Source organism: Vanellus vanellus (assembly GCF_965231255.1).
Source record: "Vanellus vanellus genome assembly, chromosome: 2".
Lineage (NCBI taxonomy): Eukaryota > Metazoa > Chordata > Aves > Charadriiformes > Charadriidae > Vanellus > Vanellus vanellus.
This window is the reverse complement of record NC_138906.1, coordinates 146713613-146731945: the sequence shown is the minus strand read 5'-3', so window position 1 is coordinate 146731945 and position 18333 is coordinate 146713613. Positions and strand designations below refer to the sequence as shown.

The following is an 18333-nucleotide window of genomic DNA, read 5'->3' as shown; positions in this document are numbered from 1 at the left end:
TGCTAGCCCTATTCAGTGAACTACTAACGCTCAGTTTAATTCCTGTCCTTTCAGTTGTAGTTTCTGTTTTAGCTTTATGTGTATACACACAATCTGGAGGACATAGTGCTTCTAATATAATTTCTATGGACAGAGCAATTGTCTTCCTTGGAGTCTTCAGGTACATCAAGGCCATTAGGCTATTTCTATCCCTTTATAACTTGATACACTAATACCACTGAGGACACTCACTATCATGGAGCAAGCCTGCAGCCTCCCAGGTGAAAACTCACGAGTTTGGATCTTCTAGGCAGGTGAATTCATGTTACGCTGTAAAACGCTTCTGATATTAAACACAGTCCAAGCTGGGTTTATATATATTTTTTAATTATTTGTATTTCATTTTAACCCTAGCCTCTTTCTGAATGATTACTACTCATTAGCTTACTGGAGCTCCCTGAACGAAACATTGCATATAGAGATGAACCTTATTTGAACAGAAAACAATAAACAAGATTACAGTGCCAAATGCCTTGATGAAAAAAATCTACTAAATTTCACTACTTCATTTTCAGTTCCCACCGAGTTCACATTTCTGTGGTGTTAAGCTGACCAGGAAGGCAATTTTGCCAAGGTCCCACATTCAGAGGAATTAACCTTGTCTAAAACACTTAACTTCTCAATGATGAAAATGCATTCTTTCACAATTAACATCAAGAAATCATTTCCAACCTGGTACTATTAATGGAAACCAGATGTTTAATTTTCTTCATTGATTTTGTTAGCCATGTTTGTATTTCCTGATTTCTCTGAATTCTGCAGCTTCACATAACATATATGTGCATGCTACACACTCATTCAAGCATGTGTTCATATAAAGGCAGTAGCAATCAGCAAATACCAGTGATCCAACAGGGTCATTCTGGGTTTTCCGCTCTCACTATAAAATATTAAGAAAGTCTTTGAAAGCAACTCCACTGCTGTTTGTGGAGAGAACTTGTACTCATTTCTTCTTACTCTCCATATTAACCAAAACCGAATGAATGCAAATAGAGGGAATATCTGTCATTATACATTGTTTCCAGCTGTAAACATAATGAAAAATGTATCCCCAGTGTTTGAAAATGCCGATTAATTTTTTTTTACTGTTAGCATAGAAAGCAAGCTGTGTGAATAATAAAGTAATGCTTTTGAAGTACTAAAGTTTTATTTAATATATTCAAAATAGACACTTGGCTTATTCTAGTCATTGATTTGCACTGAGGACAGAATAAAGGCAATGTATGGGGGGTGCATGGAAGAAGAATGTTTACTACTATGTTATACAATGGATTGCGCCTCAGCCTTCTTTTGTTAATTAACTAATTTTACTGCCTTGTGCAGCTAAGAGGTTTCAGGATACGGCCTGTTTGTCTTCACTTTTCAGTGATACTTGTGTTCAGAAAATTGATGAATATGATGCTGCCAGGCTGCCCATAAAGGCTGCCCATAAATCTAAAAAAGAGCTCTTTTTGTGCGCACTTTCATGAAGGTGAACTACAGTGTGAAGCTCATTTAAGACCAGAGACTCTTACGACATACGAAAACTGTAACGTATTTCCTAATATCGAAAAAGATCTCTCAAGAGTGTAGCATTAGATTTCTGCTTTTCCATCCTCCTTTAAAATTACCTTTGGTCATCCGCCACATTCTGACTGCTGTTCAGGACAATCCTCCACAGATCGGAGGCTATGAGCTCTTTCTGGTCATTCACAAGGTTGATACTGGGCAGCTGTAGTTCACAGACTTTGCTTTCTGACAGACTGAATTCCCGGAATGCAACAAATGATTTCTGAAGCTCATCCCAGTACTCCAAGCTGCAAGGAATCTGTGATAAAAGGGAGAAGGCATAATTAGTTTATGCTTGATTGCAGACATAATGGGATTTACAGTACATGCTTTTAGCGCAAAGCTAACTAAACTAAATAAAATTAAGCTGTCATATAGAAAACCAGAATTGTAACCGTTACTCAGGTTCTCCGCTGTCTTGACTCGAATTAAAATGTTTTTAGAACGTCATTGTAGTGTAACACTTCAAACTTTCTCTTACTAGGTACAGAAATAGCTAGTTGTTCCACAGTACCCAAGAATAACAAAGACAATTCAACTAATCATTATTTGTATTATGCAGCCAAAAAAATCCATCAGATGTCATCACATCATGGTATCAAGGACATTCTAATCATCATTAAAATTTTTTTTGCTTGAACTAGCTCTTTTAATTTTATTGCATAACAAAACATCAATTTATTAATTACTCATTTATCGCCATATTAAAATGATCAAAGATGCAGAGTAAAAATGATGATGGGCAACACAATGCCTTGTGGTGGGCCAACACATGAATAAAAATCCTGGGACAAATCATGAAGTACTTGTAATCACATGATTTTCTCTTTCATGGAATATGCTATTTAGGCAACTGTGTGATTTTGAGAACCCAAACCCAATAAATATGTAATAGCTTCTGTTTAATCCCATCCCTAATTTTAAGTCTGTAAATAACCCACTTGGATTATTCCTGGATGCATCACTGAACTGGAGAGAAATGTTATCAGAGACATTTCTAAAGATAATTAAACCCCAATTTTTTAATAAAAGCATAGATTTTAAAGCTGTGTGTATTAGGCCTCCTTTTTTGGGGGTAATAGCATGAAAATGAACAAGAATATGAATTTAAAACAAATGCAAACTCAGTAAGACATGAAGATTTTAGAATGAAGATACAGAAATCCACAGTTATGGCACTTGTATGTGCGCAAGAAATACTAAAAGTTGACATAAAGAAATAGTAAAAAAATGCAGGTGTATGTGCTATTATCTTTTTCATCCCTGCGTATCAGAGTCATTACTGAGTAACAAGGAAGAATACTTATATTCTTACCTATATGTAAGAATTATATAAGTAGGAATTATACTTATATAAGTAAGAATTATATGTACATATATAAATAACCAGGAAAAATTAAGAATGTGGTAGAAAGCAAGTAAATCTAGGCACAGCTAGAAAAAGCTCTACATGTATTCTTCCTTGTTACTCAGTAACGACTATGATGCATGTGCAGATGACAGTAGGCTGATTAATTAACAGGAATGAAGATTAAGAAGGAAAATTCAGGGAGCTCAGTGGTTCAAGCTGGGAAGGGCAAGGGAATGTAAATAATCACCAAAGAATTCTGGAAAAATTAACACATGGAACCACCTGAAACACAGATTTTTACTACATCTGTCAAGTCACAATGATACCTGAAGACTGAAAAAAGCAAGCACAATCACTAAATTTTTTTTAGGTCAGGATGGAGGAAAAAAAAAAATTGTTTATAAGCTGCATATTCAGTTGGAAATGGTGAAGATATGCAAATGTCAGCTGGAAAATTATGAGGCAGTATTGATGATGCCTGGAAAAAGCAAATGCCATCCTGAGAGCCATCAGGTGAGGTATTTCCAAAAGCGAGGGAAAAATATTAATTGACTTATATAGGACACCAGTGGAGCCTCATCTGGAATATGGCACACATTTCCTATTCTTCATGTTAAAGCTGTATTAACCCACACTACAATCTGTGCAGAGTTGAGGACCAAAGAAAAAGGAAAACAAAAGGAACATGACTGCTTTACCCAGACTCCTCAGGAGAGAACCAGTTAATAGAGGAAAAGGTCTATAGAAACTATGAGTCAAAATTCAGTTGCTCTATGAATAAAGTGTAAGTCTAGAGACCTGAACATAAAAAGACAGGGAGGTTTGAGGACAGCTTGATGTATTAATAAGACGGAGACAGTAACAAGCGTTGCCCTGGTGGGAGCAAGCTGGGCTTGATGACCCAGAAAACATCCTTCTTGGTTCCGTGTTGCTAACTCTACAGTGGTGCTGTGCACAACAACAGCAATATAAAATATTATATTATGGTGTTTGAAGCCGTATTTCAAAGTCACACAATATTTATTCTTTTTGCTCTTAGCGTCATTACAGAGTTTTAGATGTCTTCAAAACTTCTCAGCGTTGAATTATTTTAGCCTTTAATGCCTGTGGACAAACACTCAAAATTGCAATACCACAACAATGTTCCTACCCTTCAATTAAGGACATATTCAAGGAATTCCCCTATGTTAACGATGAACACATAAACAGCAACTTCCATCATCCACTATCTTTCATACTACATTGTGGAGTCATTCAAGCTCACATGCTTCTTTTCTAAACCTCTACAGTCTCCATTGGTGATAAACATTTGATTTTATTTAAAATATTGCAATACTTGGCCTACTTCCTACAGCATAAAGTCTTGGAATTATATAATTACAAAAGGATCTGTATCATTTCTGACAAAAGCTTGCAGCCTTTCATGGTTGCACAGGTACTTCTGATGAAATTCATGTGTGGGTCCTGAGGGAACTGGTGGATGAAGTTGCCAAGCCACTGCCCATCATATTTGAGAAGTCATGGCAGTCGCGAAGTTCCCACTGACAGGAAAAAGGGAAACATAACCCCTGTTTTCAAAAAGGGAAACAAGGAAGACCCAGGGAACTACAGGCCAGTCAGTCTCACCTCTGTGCCCAACAAGATCATGGAGCAGACGCTCCTGGAAACTCTGCTAAGGCACATGAAAAATAAGGAGGTGATTGGTGGCAGCCAACATGGCTTCACTAAGGGCAAATCATGCCTGACAAATTTGGTGGCCTTCTACGAAGGGGTTACAGCAGCAGTGGACAAGGGAAGAGCAAATGAAGTCATCTACCTGGACTTGTGCAAAGCATTTGACACCGTTCCACTTGACATCCTGGTCTCTAAATTGGAGAGACACGGATTTGACAGATGGACCACTTGGTGGATAAGGAACTGGCTGGACGGTGGCACTTAAAGAGTTGCACTTAAAGAGTTGCGCTCAATGGCTCCATGTCCAAGTGGCGAGCAGTGATAAGTGGTCCTCCTTGAGGGTTGGTACTGGGATTGGTGCTGTTTAACATCTTTGTTGGCGACATGGACAGTGGGATTAAGTGTAGCCTCAGCAAGTTTGCTGACAACACCAAGCTGTGTGAAGCGACTGACATGCTGGAGGGAAGGGATGCCATCCAAAGGAACCTGGACAGGCTGGAGAGGTGGGCCTGTGAAAACCTCATGAAGTTCAGCAAGGCCAAGTACAGGGTCCTGCCTGGGGGTCAGGGCAATCCCAAGCACAAACACAGGCTGGGCCGCGGATGGATGAAGAGCAGCCCTGAGGAGAAAGACTTGGGCTTGTTGGTGGATGAGAAACTCAACATAAACCGGCAACGTGTGCTTGCAGCCCAGAAGGCCAGCCGTGTCCTGGGCTGCAGCAAAAGAAGCGTGGCCAGCAGGTCAAGGGAGGGGATTCTGCCCCTCTACGCCACTCTGGTATGATCCCACCTGGAGTACTGCATCCAGCTCCGGGGCCCCCAACATAAGAAGACCATGGACATGGTGGGGGCAGTCCAAAGGAGGGCCGCAAAGATGATCAGAGGGCTGGAGCACCTCTCCTATGAAGACAGGCTGAGAGAGTTGGGGTTGTTCAGCCTGGAAAAGAGAAGGTTCTGGGGGGACCTCATAGCAGCTTTCCAGTACCTGAAGGGTGCCTACAAGAAAGCTGGAGAGGGACTTTTTACAAGGGCATGTAGAGATAGGATGAGGAGGAATGACTTCAAACCGGAAGAGGGTAGATTTAGATTAGATTACTAGGAAGAAATTTTTCACTATGAGGGTGGTGAGGCACTGGAACAAATTGCCCAGGGAAGTTGTGGAGGTCCCATCCCTGGAGGTGTTCAAGGCCAGGCTGGATAGGTCTTTGAGCAACCTGGTTTAGTGGAAGGTGTCCCTGCCCATGGCAGGCGGGTTGGAACTAGATGATCTTTAAGGTCCCCTCCAACCTAAACCATTCTATGATTCTACATATAGCAGTATTTATTTCTGCATATCTTTAAATCTCAGTACTTAAAATACCTTGAGATTTTTTAGGAATCTGATTCAATATATTTGAATACTTGGTTTGGTCCTGTGCTTCCTATTGCCTATCAACACCTAAGTTATCTTTTCTTGTCAATGTTGCTGAGTAACACGTGCAACAAAAGTCTCGTAAAGCTATCCTATTATTTAGGATATTTATTTCTTTTAGATTACATCTCACAACAAAAGCTTTTTTTTTTTTAATATGCAAGTCTCCCTAATGAGAATCTTACAAAGTTGGATCAGAATGCCACGTAGCGGGCATTTTAAAAGAGGCTAAGCAAGGTGATGAATTCTATTCCCACTGCAATTCATGAGCTGGAAGAACAAGTTCAAGAGCACAATAAAGGAATTTCATAAGTGGCACTACAATATGAAAAATGTAAAACTATCAGTAAGGCTAGAGGAGAGTAATATGGAGAGATTGAAAATAAAGATTTAAACTAAAGGCAGTAAGAAACTTGGAAAAAAAAACCCCAAAACAGATTTCATACATACTGTTTTAAAAAAAAAAAAAGTAGGTACGCTGGACTCAGCAGTATGAGTAGCCAGAAAGAACATATCACCTAACAATTAAAGCAGGCTGGTAAGCATCTTGAAAAGATTATTCCTCTTTATTTTTGCTCAGGATTTTTCTCCTAACTGTTGTAATACATCAAGAAATCTATCAGAGCAGAGACAATATGTTTCAAGACACCACCTGCACATTAGAAGTAAAAAGTCAAAGACACGCTTTATGTGATTGCCTATACAAAATACAGCCCATGCTTTGGGACTGCCCAAACTGTAAGCTTTCTAGTTTGAAGCTTGCGAAAGACTTAGTTGACTTAGAATCTTTGATTCCTACATATCTAGCTTTATTTGTTCTAGGGGGTTTATTACTAATGCCTGACTTGGATAAGTTTAAGGAAAGATGGTAGCTTTGGGCAATATTAGCTGCCAAAAATAATAGTTGTGAAAGCCTGGAAATGGGCTATAATGCCAGAACTGAGTCATAGGCAGTGGGAATAAGTGAATTAGCTGCAACAAAAAATTCCCCATATGTAGAATTAAATATGGTACTTTTACCTTGAAATATTTGAATAAAACCTAAGCTATAATTCAGATAATTGTTACCTCTTAGAAAATGTGACCGCTAGTGCTGCCTCTATAAAACTAAACAGTAACGAAGCATATCTAACCACAAACTTCTTTGCTAATAACAAGCATGCTTCTTCAACAGACACTTCTCTATAGCTTTTTGTCTTTTTTTCCTAGCTCTCAAAGAAAGTTTTAATTGCAATGATTACTGTGCAGCCCCTGTCACTTAGGTGTGCATAAACCCATTATTTAACTGTGGGCTCAGATTTATCTGAGAACCTCCAAGTTCCATTTTGCAAGAAAACCACACACTAGGGCACAAACACTTATTTAGAAGGATGATTATGGCAATATAGAGCAAAACAGCAGTCAAATGTTTTTCTTCAGCAGCATTAGCAACAGATCAGAAGCAGAAGCGAAAAGCTAAATGAAAACAGCCTAAACACTAAGTACTTATAAGAAAAACTGTTAGTAAGATAAATAAGTTTAAAACAAAGCAGATAATTTCAAGGTTCCTTCTTTTTCTCTTTACTGCTGTGGACTATAGACATGGGAGTTCCGAAAATTGCCTGGCACTGTTCTGATGAAGAATGAAAATGGTGTATTAATAAATCCTGATAGGAAGGAAAGCAGCTGCTTCTGAGTGACAGTTTCAGTCCTGCCCCCTGTGAGTACAGGACACAAAGAACCAACTCAGCCGAAATAGTTGCCTCGGAGCAGAAATCTTTTGAATTAGGAAAGTGTGGATTCCTGTTCTCTGTGAATCTCTCGTTTCGCTCTATTTTAAGAAAAAAAATCTTCATATATATTACACTGACATAGACATTACAAGAATCACCTCTGTGAACATACATCAACTCTCTACAAATAGAGCCTGTCTCAATTTCAGTAGAGCTGAAACCTCTATCTTATATATTTCCACATGAAAAGACAAACCCCAAACAAAAAGCACCTTGAAAACCCCCTTAAAAACCTGCATCCTCCAAGTCATTTCCTGCACACTTGTTAACCTATCAGCAAGACAGTATTAATAACCAACATGGAGTATTCCCACTAATGCACTACAATGTGATAGATCATGTTTTTTCTTATTCATCATATACTGTGTCACACATTATCTGTACCAGAATCATTTAATTCCTATTTGGAAAGTAGGGGGCAAGAAGTGCTACAGAATCTGTTAACACTATGTTACATATTAATATTTTCATCCATGTGTTGTACACCCTATTGACCACATGGATACTCCTTATTCCCACTTAAAGTTATGTGTAATAATAAGAAACAACGGGAGAGAAATGACTGTTGATCCATATGTGCTTTTTAAAGGCTTTCATGATCACACGCTTCTAGATTTTCCTGTGACCCGACGTTATCCTCCCAGCTTTAGACTACTTTGCTAATTTGGACTTGAAAAGCCTTGAGTGCACACCACATACCACTAGGTATGTTTCTATAGCTGAGCTCTCCGGCTGAGCAGAGGGCCAACACCGATGCACTTCCACAAGCTGTCACGTTACCATAAATGATCATGCCTATTATTCACTATACGTATTGTCATAATGCAGACAGGTCTCAGACACAGACATCATTGTCATTTAGGACAGAAATATTTAAAATATCTCAGTTTCTGAGCTTATCCCATCTTTATGGCAGAAATCTTTTTTGTCTCTAGGAAAAAGCTACAGTCATCCGCCCACTGCTTTGAAGTTGCTGAATGAAGGGTATATAAAAGTATTATTGTTTTATTACTTAAATTCTGGAGCATATAATTTTTAAACTCAATATAAAAAATGGACCTTTAACTATATACGTGCAGACCTCTTAGGCTGCAAAATACACCTTGTCCAGCTGAGAAAGAAAGAAAGAAAGGAAGATATTAACAGCTGCATTACAGAAGAATGTGCTTAATGTTGCTTTCTGCAATGCCTCCTTTTGATTCATGTTTTTGCTAGAAAATAGGCTTCTACAGAATAAATGTTCATTTCTTGAATCTCAGTCCCTCAGATGGTGGGCGCTTCCTCTTGGAAATGAAATTATGCTTGTTCCAGAAACAACTACTGTACAAGAAAACGCACACAGAAGACAGGAAGCGTATGTGTGTTTTATCTTCTCCGAGCACGGCCACCTAAGTGAAGGAGAGGCAGAATACAATACAAACTAGCACTTTGTGTCAGACGCCAACCCATGCTGAGATTTTAACTCCAGCTTCCTGAGCATGAATAAACTGATTGCTCTGTAATAAAGCTATTCTGTTATTCGGATGTTTTACTGTTTTAGGGCCAACTGCCTTAAAAATACAATTCTCCCATTACGTGAACAGAAGTCACAGTAGTAGAAAATAAAAAGCTTTATCCAGATTTTTATTAGAGAAAAATTCTTGGCAATAACTACCAAGAACATGACTTTTAAATTTGATTTTGAAGTACTATTTATACAAAAATAGCAAAAAAAAAAAAACTGCAGAAAAATATATTATGTAGAAAATATGCTTAAAAAAATTAATATTAAATAGAGTAAAACTTCTGTAATGTGCCTGTTCACATGACACATAATCCAATCTGACCAGTGGAACAACATTTTGGACAAATGTAGGACACCTCAACAACCACATTCCTGTTTATCTTGTGTGATTGACATCATGAAATCACGCGACAAACCATACTGCCTGTTGGACAACATATTTTTAGCCTTCCTCAGGGCTAAGATTGTATCGTATCACTGTGGAAAAAAAGCTGTTCCTGCCACAGCTACAAACCACCAATTTTCCCTTTTCATAAAGATCCAAATAACAAAACAAAACAAAAAGATGTGGTGGTTTACAGTACAAAGTATTTGCTGTCCCCTGGCTCAATCTCCTTTGTATTTTTATTCAGGTTTTCTGTACTTTGACACCATTTTGATATATTACGTACCTGTATATTTTGAGCAGTAAGAGTTATTCCACTATGGCGCACTCTCAATTTTCAACACTCAGGAATAATCAAATACCACAACTGGAGAAGTTTTTCAAAATTATCCCATATAATTATGTCACAGAATTTGTTTTACTTCTCTTTGAATTTGGTTTAACAAATTTTGTCCTAAAGCTGCAACATTTAAATTATAAATACTAATTTTAAAATTGAATATGCAGTATCTGCTTAATTTAATTTTTTCCCCTATCCATACCGAGGTCTTTGGCTGAATAATAAAAATAACTACTAGTTTGCTTTCTGAGTAATAACATATACCTCTGCCCTTTCAACTCCATTTAACAAATTTATTTATGGTCCTATTAGCATATTTATTTCATTTTATTTAAATTGTCATCTGTACTGCAGTTTATAAAATAAATATTAAATAGAGCTATAATAAAGAGATGTGAAAGAAAACTCCTGTCTTCTGAGAGAAATTGTTTTTTAAAAATACATAACTGCCTTTTAGCTGACTTTGGAAAAAAGCTTCTATACATCTTCAACTAATAGAAGCTATAAAACCCCCTTTGTAATATTGGAACCAGTTGAGAAACCACAAGTATTCAAATGCAGGAAATCATGATTTTATAACATTTTAATGTGATCTACTCTTGGGAAACAAAGTTAACCAAGCCCTATTTCTGTACAGGAAATATTCCACTGTACAGTTGTAATACATTGTGGTGAGGGGTACAGCTGCAAATTTTTCACCTGTAATGCCCCACTGGTATTGTGGCTTACTGAATTGCATCAAGATTGCCTTCCTGTCCGGAAAGCCCTCTAAGTACAAACAAGTCTCTAAGCCCAGGTTTTATTTTCCCTTGGTATCAGAATATGGTAATTTAAGAGCCCTGAGAAATCCTTTTTAACCTTTTAGAAGAAATATGTAGCATTCTTTTATTAGGAACTATGTTCTTCGCCTTTTTAAAACAACATGTGACCAACTTATCTTATCAATTTATCAGGCCAGCAGGTTCAGAGCAAATGCAGGTGTGTATAGTAATCTGTCACAGATACTGGCTTTTTCCATTCTGGAAAAATTACTCTAAACACACTAACAGCTTTTGTTAAGAAAGCAAAGAATAGCACTATGCTATAACCGAGAAGATTTTTGCAGGACTTTCTCAACAGGAAAATGTATGTACTATTAAGTGTCAAACCCATTTTTTTCTACTAACTGTCATTCATCTTGAGACTGAGTTTAAATGAAGCAATAATAGCAAAAGCAACAGTATTTAATTTAATTTAATTTAATTTATTAGGGTCTTAATGTATCGTTGCAAGTATTGAGAAACAAAAGTATATAGATAGGAAATCTTACATTAGGGGCTTACCTACTTCTTGCAATACTCCTTATTCTCTTTTTCTGATACAGGAACAATCTTCCACATTTTAAGACTTTTCATTTTCTAAGCTTCAGTATTTATTAATAATATAAGCACTATGCTGTTGAAATGTAGCCACCTCTGGGATCAAGGGTAGCAGTCTATTAATACATAAAGTACTGCATAATTTTTGGTGGGGTAATGAATATTGAATACTTTGGCTATTTTGACCACATATTCTCACCACAGTAAAGCCTGATTCCTACAAGAAGTGCCACAAGATCAGTGTACAGCAGGAAGGACTTTGGTTTGCAAAGTTTCATAAATCAGAGTTACAAAATCTGAAAAGTACAGAACACGAGGAGAGTGTAAATCTGTCATTAAGATAATCTGATGATTTCGTCAGTCCTCTGGCACCCGGTAGAATTTTCACTGGCTCAGTAACCCCAAAGGGTAAATTTCAGTGTGATGCACAGGCAAATTATGCACAACTTCCATTAACATTCCCAACAAGTTACGCTTAACTCCCTGCAGACTGCAAAGAAACTGTAGGCCAAACGATACAGTCTCCTCTCAATGCAGTGAACGCTAAGATCACACAGCAAAATAATTAAGATTATACACACAAAATACAGTAACAAAATAGTAAAGTCTGAGATAATCCTACTCTCAGGCAAGGAAGTTCACAAATAATGTTTAAAGCTGGAATTCCTAAAGAGAACGGGCTCTGTTTCAACATCTGCTTAAGACTCTCCGTGTAACACTCCTACTCCTTTAGCCCCTACTTCCTCTCTCGCAAGAAAATGAAGACAATACTTATCATTAATAGTCAGAGTCTTAATTTTCAAAAACATGTGCAGAACTCTGCCCAGCATCACAGAACTTGCTAACATCCAGATCATCTGAAGTCTAAGTGGCTCAGGCTAAAAGAAACCCTTCAGCCCTCTTAAACAGACTAGTTGTTCACATGATGACCTGCGTCTATTTTTGTACACACACATGGATGTAAACCCTGCTTCTACTGATGGGAAAGTAGTTTCCTACATTACAGTTATAGTTTATGATCAGATATGCTCAACAACTGTACTGTTTTGTTTCAAGCTTGTTGCAACTCTTCACACAGTAGAGGGATAACAAAATGTATAGTAGTAGCATGACTAGTACAGTCATTTTGAATAATATCAAAAGGTACAATTAACAAGAAATGTAAGTTTTAAAAAGCAGAATCCCGGACAAAGCACCACATTTGCCTTCTGAGCAATTCACCATAGTTAGACAAATTATTTCATCATCCATCTAAAAAGACTGATTATTTGAAGATAGTACTGAACTGCGTGGCAGTAGATTAAAAAATTTGCAAACTGACAGGTTTATCGGTAAGCATGGTTGAACTTTACAGTTTATTATCTAATAACACTATGAACTTAAATCACTAACCTGTCACACACAAATCATCTGGATTTCCAAAATAGTTGTTGCTTTGGGAATGTAAGAAATAAATCAAACACGAATAAAATTTGTGGTTTCCCAAAAAGCTCTTTTCCCAGACTCTCAGATGCCCAGTTGAACAGTGTAGCCCCAACGGGGAATGAAAAATAAAAAGGAAGCAGAGCCAGCCAAAAATGAGGTATTCTCTGTTAAAAGGAAAAATGAATGCCTTTGACATTGATCATAATTCTTTTCCTGTTGACTGTCATGTCAAATCTTTCCTGGAATAATGACTTACAGTAGGTCTAATGTCAGTCATTCTTAAGCTCATGCTTCCTTAAGCCACTGTTTAAACAACCACAAGGTGTTAGAAAGTGACCGTTATTGGCTGACAGTGTTGAAAAAATCAGATTCCAGACTGCAGTGTTTGCAAATGCTTCATTTGAATAGCATAAGCACGTAAGGCAACGCAACAGATAATTTTTTGAATCTTCACCTTTTGAAGTTGGAAATATTTTATGTTCTCCTAAAAGTGATTTCATCATCTCAGCAAATGCTCTGAGTGAATTTTACTGGAGTGGTTTTATTTACCTGGTCTTTCTTTATTAAATCTCAGTTAAGCCCTTGGAACCTCAGAACTATACTCACTGCCCTAATTTTCTTCAGTAGACCTTGAGATCTGGTTAATTTATTCACCACTTTTCTAAACCAGGAATCAGTGCTCTGTTTATTAGGAGACTATGTAGAGAAGAAAGGCCAAAAAAGGAGACCTCAGCACACATTCATCTTTTCATCAGCTGTTATAATGCTTACTACACTTGCATGCAATAGGAATCCTGGCAGGTACACAAGGGAAACATCCTCAAATATAAAAACCTGTCAGGGTTATAGCTCAGTAGATATTTTATTTTAACTTCATATGAAGGAATGAACAAATGCCATAGATTATCTTCCTTTTGTCTTCTAAGCTTTAACAGCTTGTATCTCTCACTGGACGACAATCCAGGCGAAAGAATTTTAAGTCTGTGTTGGTGATGCGGCTTAAATACATCAGAGAGCTCAGAATTTGGAGCATTACACATTATACAATCACTTTGATTAGACAAATCTGGTTTTCTCCACCTTTTAAATCCATAGCCACTTCTGTAAATCCTCTTGTGACAATACATAGCTTTTTGTTTGAGATATGGGGCAGTGCCAGCATACCCCTTATTGGAAAGATAACTCTACAACGGGATGGCAAACACTGAGCATCTCTGTAAAAAATTCACTAGCGAAAATAGGCCTCCAGCTGTACAGGAAATCATTTGTATGTCCCGTTCACCTGCTTGCACAGAACAGCACAACACTTCCTTGGCGGCATACATATTGCTTTTCTATCTTGGTGAGCCCCTCCCAGTCTTTGCTCTCTCCCCTGCCAACCCAAACCTGTCAACCTCGTTCTTAGTAAAGATAAATGATATAGAAATGAGGCCCAGATGAAATCACAAAAGTGAAAACTTCGGGAAACTAGAAGCACAGTGCAAGCACAGTTTTACGCCCCACAGCACAGATATCCAGGAGCAATTTCTTTGAGCTTAAATGCCTAAATGTAGCTAACTCATATTGTATCTGTACAATTTGAAAGTCACTACTGAATCACTAACAGAATTTTGTTTCCTGCAATTTCCTCCTTCAAATAGTAAAAATACCACAGAAATGAAGAACATTTATCCTTTTTTAACTGCTGCAACCCGACAGATCCAAGGAACCGTACAAGCATGGTTGAATTTAGCATTACATGACAGCTCTGAAATACAGTCGCTTGTTAGGGTGTGGAATCTATTCTTCTTCAATTATTCAATATGTTCTGGGACCGTGGCTTTATCTGTATAACTGTAAACTATTGTCTGGAATTAGAACTTGCTCTTACTCCTTTCTTCCTAACGCCATATTTCCAAAGCAACCAGAACAATCAGAATGGAGGAAATAACCAGAAATTCTCTTTCAGCTGTTCTTGTAACCAGCTCAAGCCAATGTTCTCATCATTTGGGAGATGAAGAGAGAGACTATGAAGACTTTCCACTGCAGTTTAGACTGTTTAGCACACTTCTGTTCCTGAGCTGCTCATTTATCTTCTCCAACTCTGATATCCCTGCAGGAGACGTTGCTATACGCCTTATGAAACATACTCTGCTTGAAGTCCTTCAAAGTCCTCAGTGGAAGACATATTACGGACAGATTCACAAGAATGAGAATCATCACCACCAACAGATTCCAACTTCAACTGCTACGAAACAAGAACGTCATAGAGCAAATAAAAGACCTGTTGCCCTATAATGGCGAGCTGGTTGCCTTGTAGAACATAATTTACTGTTAAACTGGGAAACTGAGGCATACCTTAAGTCTTCACACATGAATACTTGCTGAGAAAAATCTATAAACATCTGCACAATTTTTACTATAGAAATTATTTGCACAAGAGAGTGCGCTAAATGTAACATTAACTATTGTGGAGCAAGAACAGTAGGCTTTGTCTCTGTTTTTTTTGTACATATTTTCTTTAAGCACATAATAAAATAGGCTTTTAAAGTTGCTCTTCCACATATCTTCAATTACCAGACTTTCTCTTATCAGCAATCTACTTCAATGATTTAACAGTTTCATCTGTCATAACTGAGAAAGTCTCAGAGAGCATCCTTTTTGGTGTATCAATATCAACCTTCAATATTTTAAAGTAATGGCACAGCTACTTCATCTTGCTTATTATAATTTGAATTAATTTTGTGAAATTTTTCCAAGTTTGGACTTTCCTCTGCTCCTGAGGTGTGAATATGATTCTTGCATCAACACCATTCTACCCTTTGCCCTTGCTGATTTGGGCAGTAATGGATTACCCTGGCTTACATGACATTAGATGGAGTCAGTGCTGGGATTAACTTCACTCTTATGAAATGCGTGCTGTCTTAAGGGAAGTTATCAGTGGAACATGCTTTTTCTTCTCCAGCTATTTAAAAAATAATCTTAGCAATAGTGAAAATCAAAAGGGTATGCCTGAAGGTCTTTTCTGTAGATCCCCTTTATACAAGGGGTACATTAGTAGTGACTTAGAGCAATATTTATCACATTACTTGGACAAGACACAGCCTATTTACTTTTTCTTCTTATGAGAACATGAAACTACTGCTCTTGTGTGTATATTCCTTCATCCCACATTGACCTTTACGAAGATACTTAGCTCTGTCTAGAGCTTTCTAAACACCAATCAAAAAAAATCTCACCATTTGGAAAACAGACAGCTATTAGTAGAAATAAGACAGAAGCTGATAGAATAGTCAAGAGTTACTAGTTTTGATCAAGGAACAAGGAAGATGTTCAGTGTAAAAGACAGGAATATTCTACATCCATAGCACATCTCTTTCTTGATACAGAAGACAGTATTAATTTTTTTTTTGCAGTTAGCTATACAAGGTTGCACCCAAAATACTTGTAAGCACAGTGACAAATTGATTTTTGCTTCACTTCATTGATTTTGTGTTCCAAAAACAAAACCAGGGTATGCACTTTCTTCATGAGTAAGAACTTGTAAATACTAGTATATAAACTTTAAAACAGTCTTGAGAAGATATATTCAGAAAAGATTTTGGCAGTGATGTGGACACAAGAAGAGTAAAATAAGAAAAGGTCTCCAGGTCAAAAAGGGCTACAAGTGATGCCAGACAGTACCTGAGGATAAGAAACACCTTATGTTACTGAACAGGAACTCCTTAAAAAATTAAGAAGAGATACCAGAGAAGTCTAAAGGTGTTTCATCAAATACCAGTCATCTGAAAAAACAATAAATCACATAGAGCCAAAGAACATTTGTGGCGTGTGAAAATGGAATAATGAGGGATTAAAAATTAAATAGAAAGAGGCTGCAATGTCCAGTAAACAGGAAGAACAACAAGTTCAGATACTCTCAATCCCCCCAAAGAAACACAATCCTGATGCAGTTTCTTGCAAGTGCATTTGGGATTTTCTCTCACTTCCTTCAAACAAATAGATCAAACTTCCATTTCAAATTGCTAAAGAAAATGCAAGTTGCTTCACCATGGCAGAAACATCAGTTCTTCCTTTTCTCTCCACAAATAAAAGCAATAATTTTGGGATCATAAAAAAGTAAAGTATCAGAAACTTGACCAGTGAAAATGCTTACCTTGGCAACAATGCAAGTAAAAGTACAAGAAAATAAGCTCTTGGGAACATCTAGAAATAGCAGCAGGTAAGGTTTTACAGGAACAATATAGTTCATATCAAGTCTTATAATCTGAAGCTGTTCATTTATCCTTTGGCTGCAGCAGATGACACACAACTTCGATATCTAGAAAAATTCTCTTTATGGTGAAGCTTTTGCAAGTTCCAGGAATTTGAGGAATAGCTATAAAAACAAAGAGATTTCTAAAACCTACCTGATTAAAACGGTATGCCCAAAGAAGTTTAGCAAAGATAGAAAGCTAGATGAAATGTCACACCAACTTACTTGGAAAGAAAGAACATGCAACTGGCAAACTTTTAATTTAAGACAAACTACAGTAGTGCACCTTTGCCTGGGTTTATGTGAAGTAAAGGATTAAGGGAGACTGGTAACACAGCTGGTGACATTATGGGTCCTCTTAGCATTTGAAGATATACACAGTCCTGGGCAAGTTTTTAAAATATATTTTTAATATACTTTGATATCATTATTGTTTTTAAATTTAGATCCCTTTTTTCAAAAAAAGCTGAAGTTTTTGGCTTGCAGATGTTCCTCTAATGTTTCAAGTCAAGAAATGAATAAAATAGAAGTGTTGTTTTGACTTTTTTCTCTTTATATTTTGTGAATTTTCCATATGCACTAAATATGCAGTATATTAAGAAACTGACGGGGAAAAAAGTGGAGCTGATGAAAGGCCTCCTGAATAATTTAAATCAGAACCTAAAGTTTGAGATGATTATTGGGTAAACGTAGTTTACCTAAAGAATTTGAAAATCGACTCTGTATTACTTATTCTACTCACATATCTATGTTAGACTAATAAAAAAAAGGCATATTGTCCACGTTTAAAATGGCTGTTTATCTACACTGTGCAGAGCTGCTCTGTGTAGGTGCATGGCTATTTCTGGAAAATGTGATAAATCACCACCTAAAGCAGGACAACAGTTACTGCCATAATTAATGGCCCACTACCAAAAAGTGCAGCATTTTGTCAGCATTTCTGCACTCCATGTGCCCAAGAGCACAGTTTTTGAATAGATGTCCTCTAATTTGGCTGATATCTTTCATCTCTTCCCTTGTAATTGAAAGCCCAAGGTAGTAATATTAGACTTCCTAAGAATTACTTAATCATAAAATTGACAGACCTTAAGAAGAGAGTGTGCCACAGTAAAAAGCATCACGGAAGGGAACTATACAGGGACGCTTCACCACAAACTTAAAATGAGACTGACGGAAATAGATCTCTGCAGTCAATGTATAAAATGAAATGCAAATCTGAAGGATTACAGGAAAACCAGTAGAAGCTGACAGAACCTGAACACTGGCAGCTGAGTGCTTCCCAGTTTCCATCTT

General features: G+C 37.2%; 1 protein-coding gene across 1 annotated transcript in view; it reads right to left on the bottom strand.

Annotated features, from left to right (window-relative positions):
• The window catches only part of VPS13B (vacuolar protein sorting 13 homolog B), a 499565-nt gene that overhangs the window by 64781 nt on the left and 416451 nt on the right, over nt 1-18333 (bottom strand). The window contains exon 40 of the mRNA XM_082499631.1: nt 1650-1846. Coding sequence (XP_082355757.1) covers nt 1650-1846 — 197 coding nt within the window. The remainder of the gene's footprint in view (nt 1-1649; nt 1847-18333) is intronic.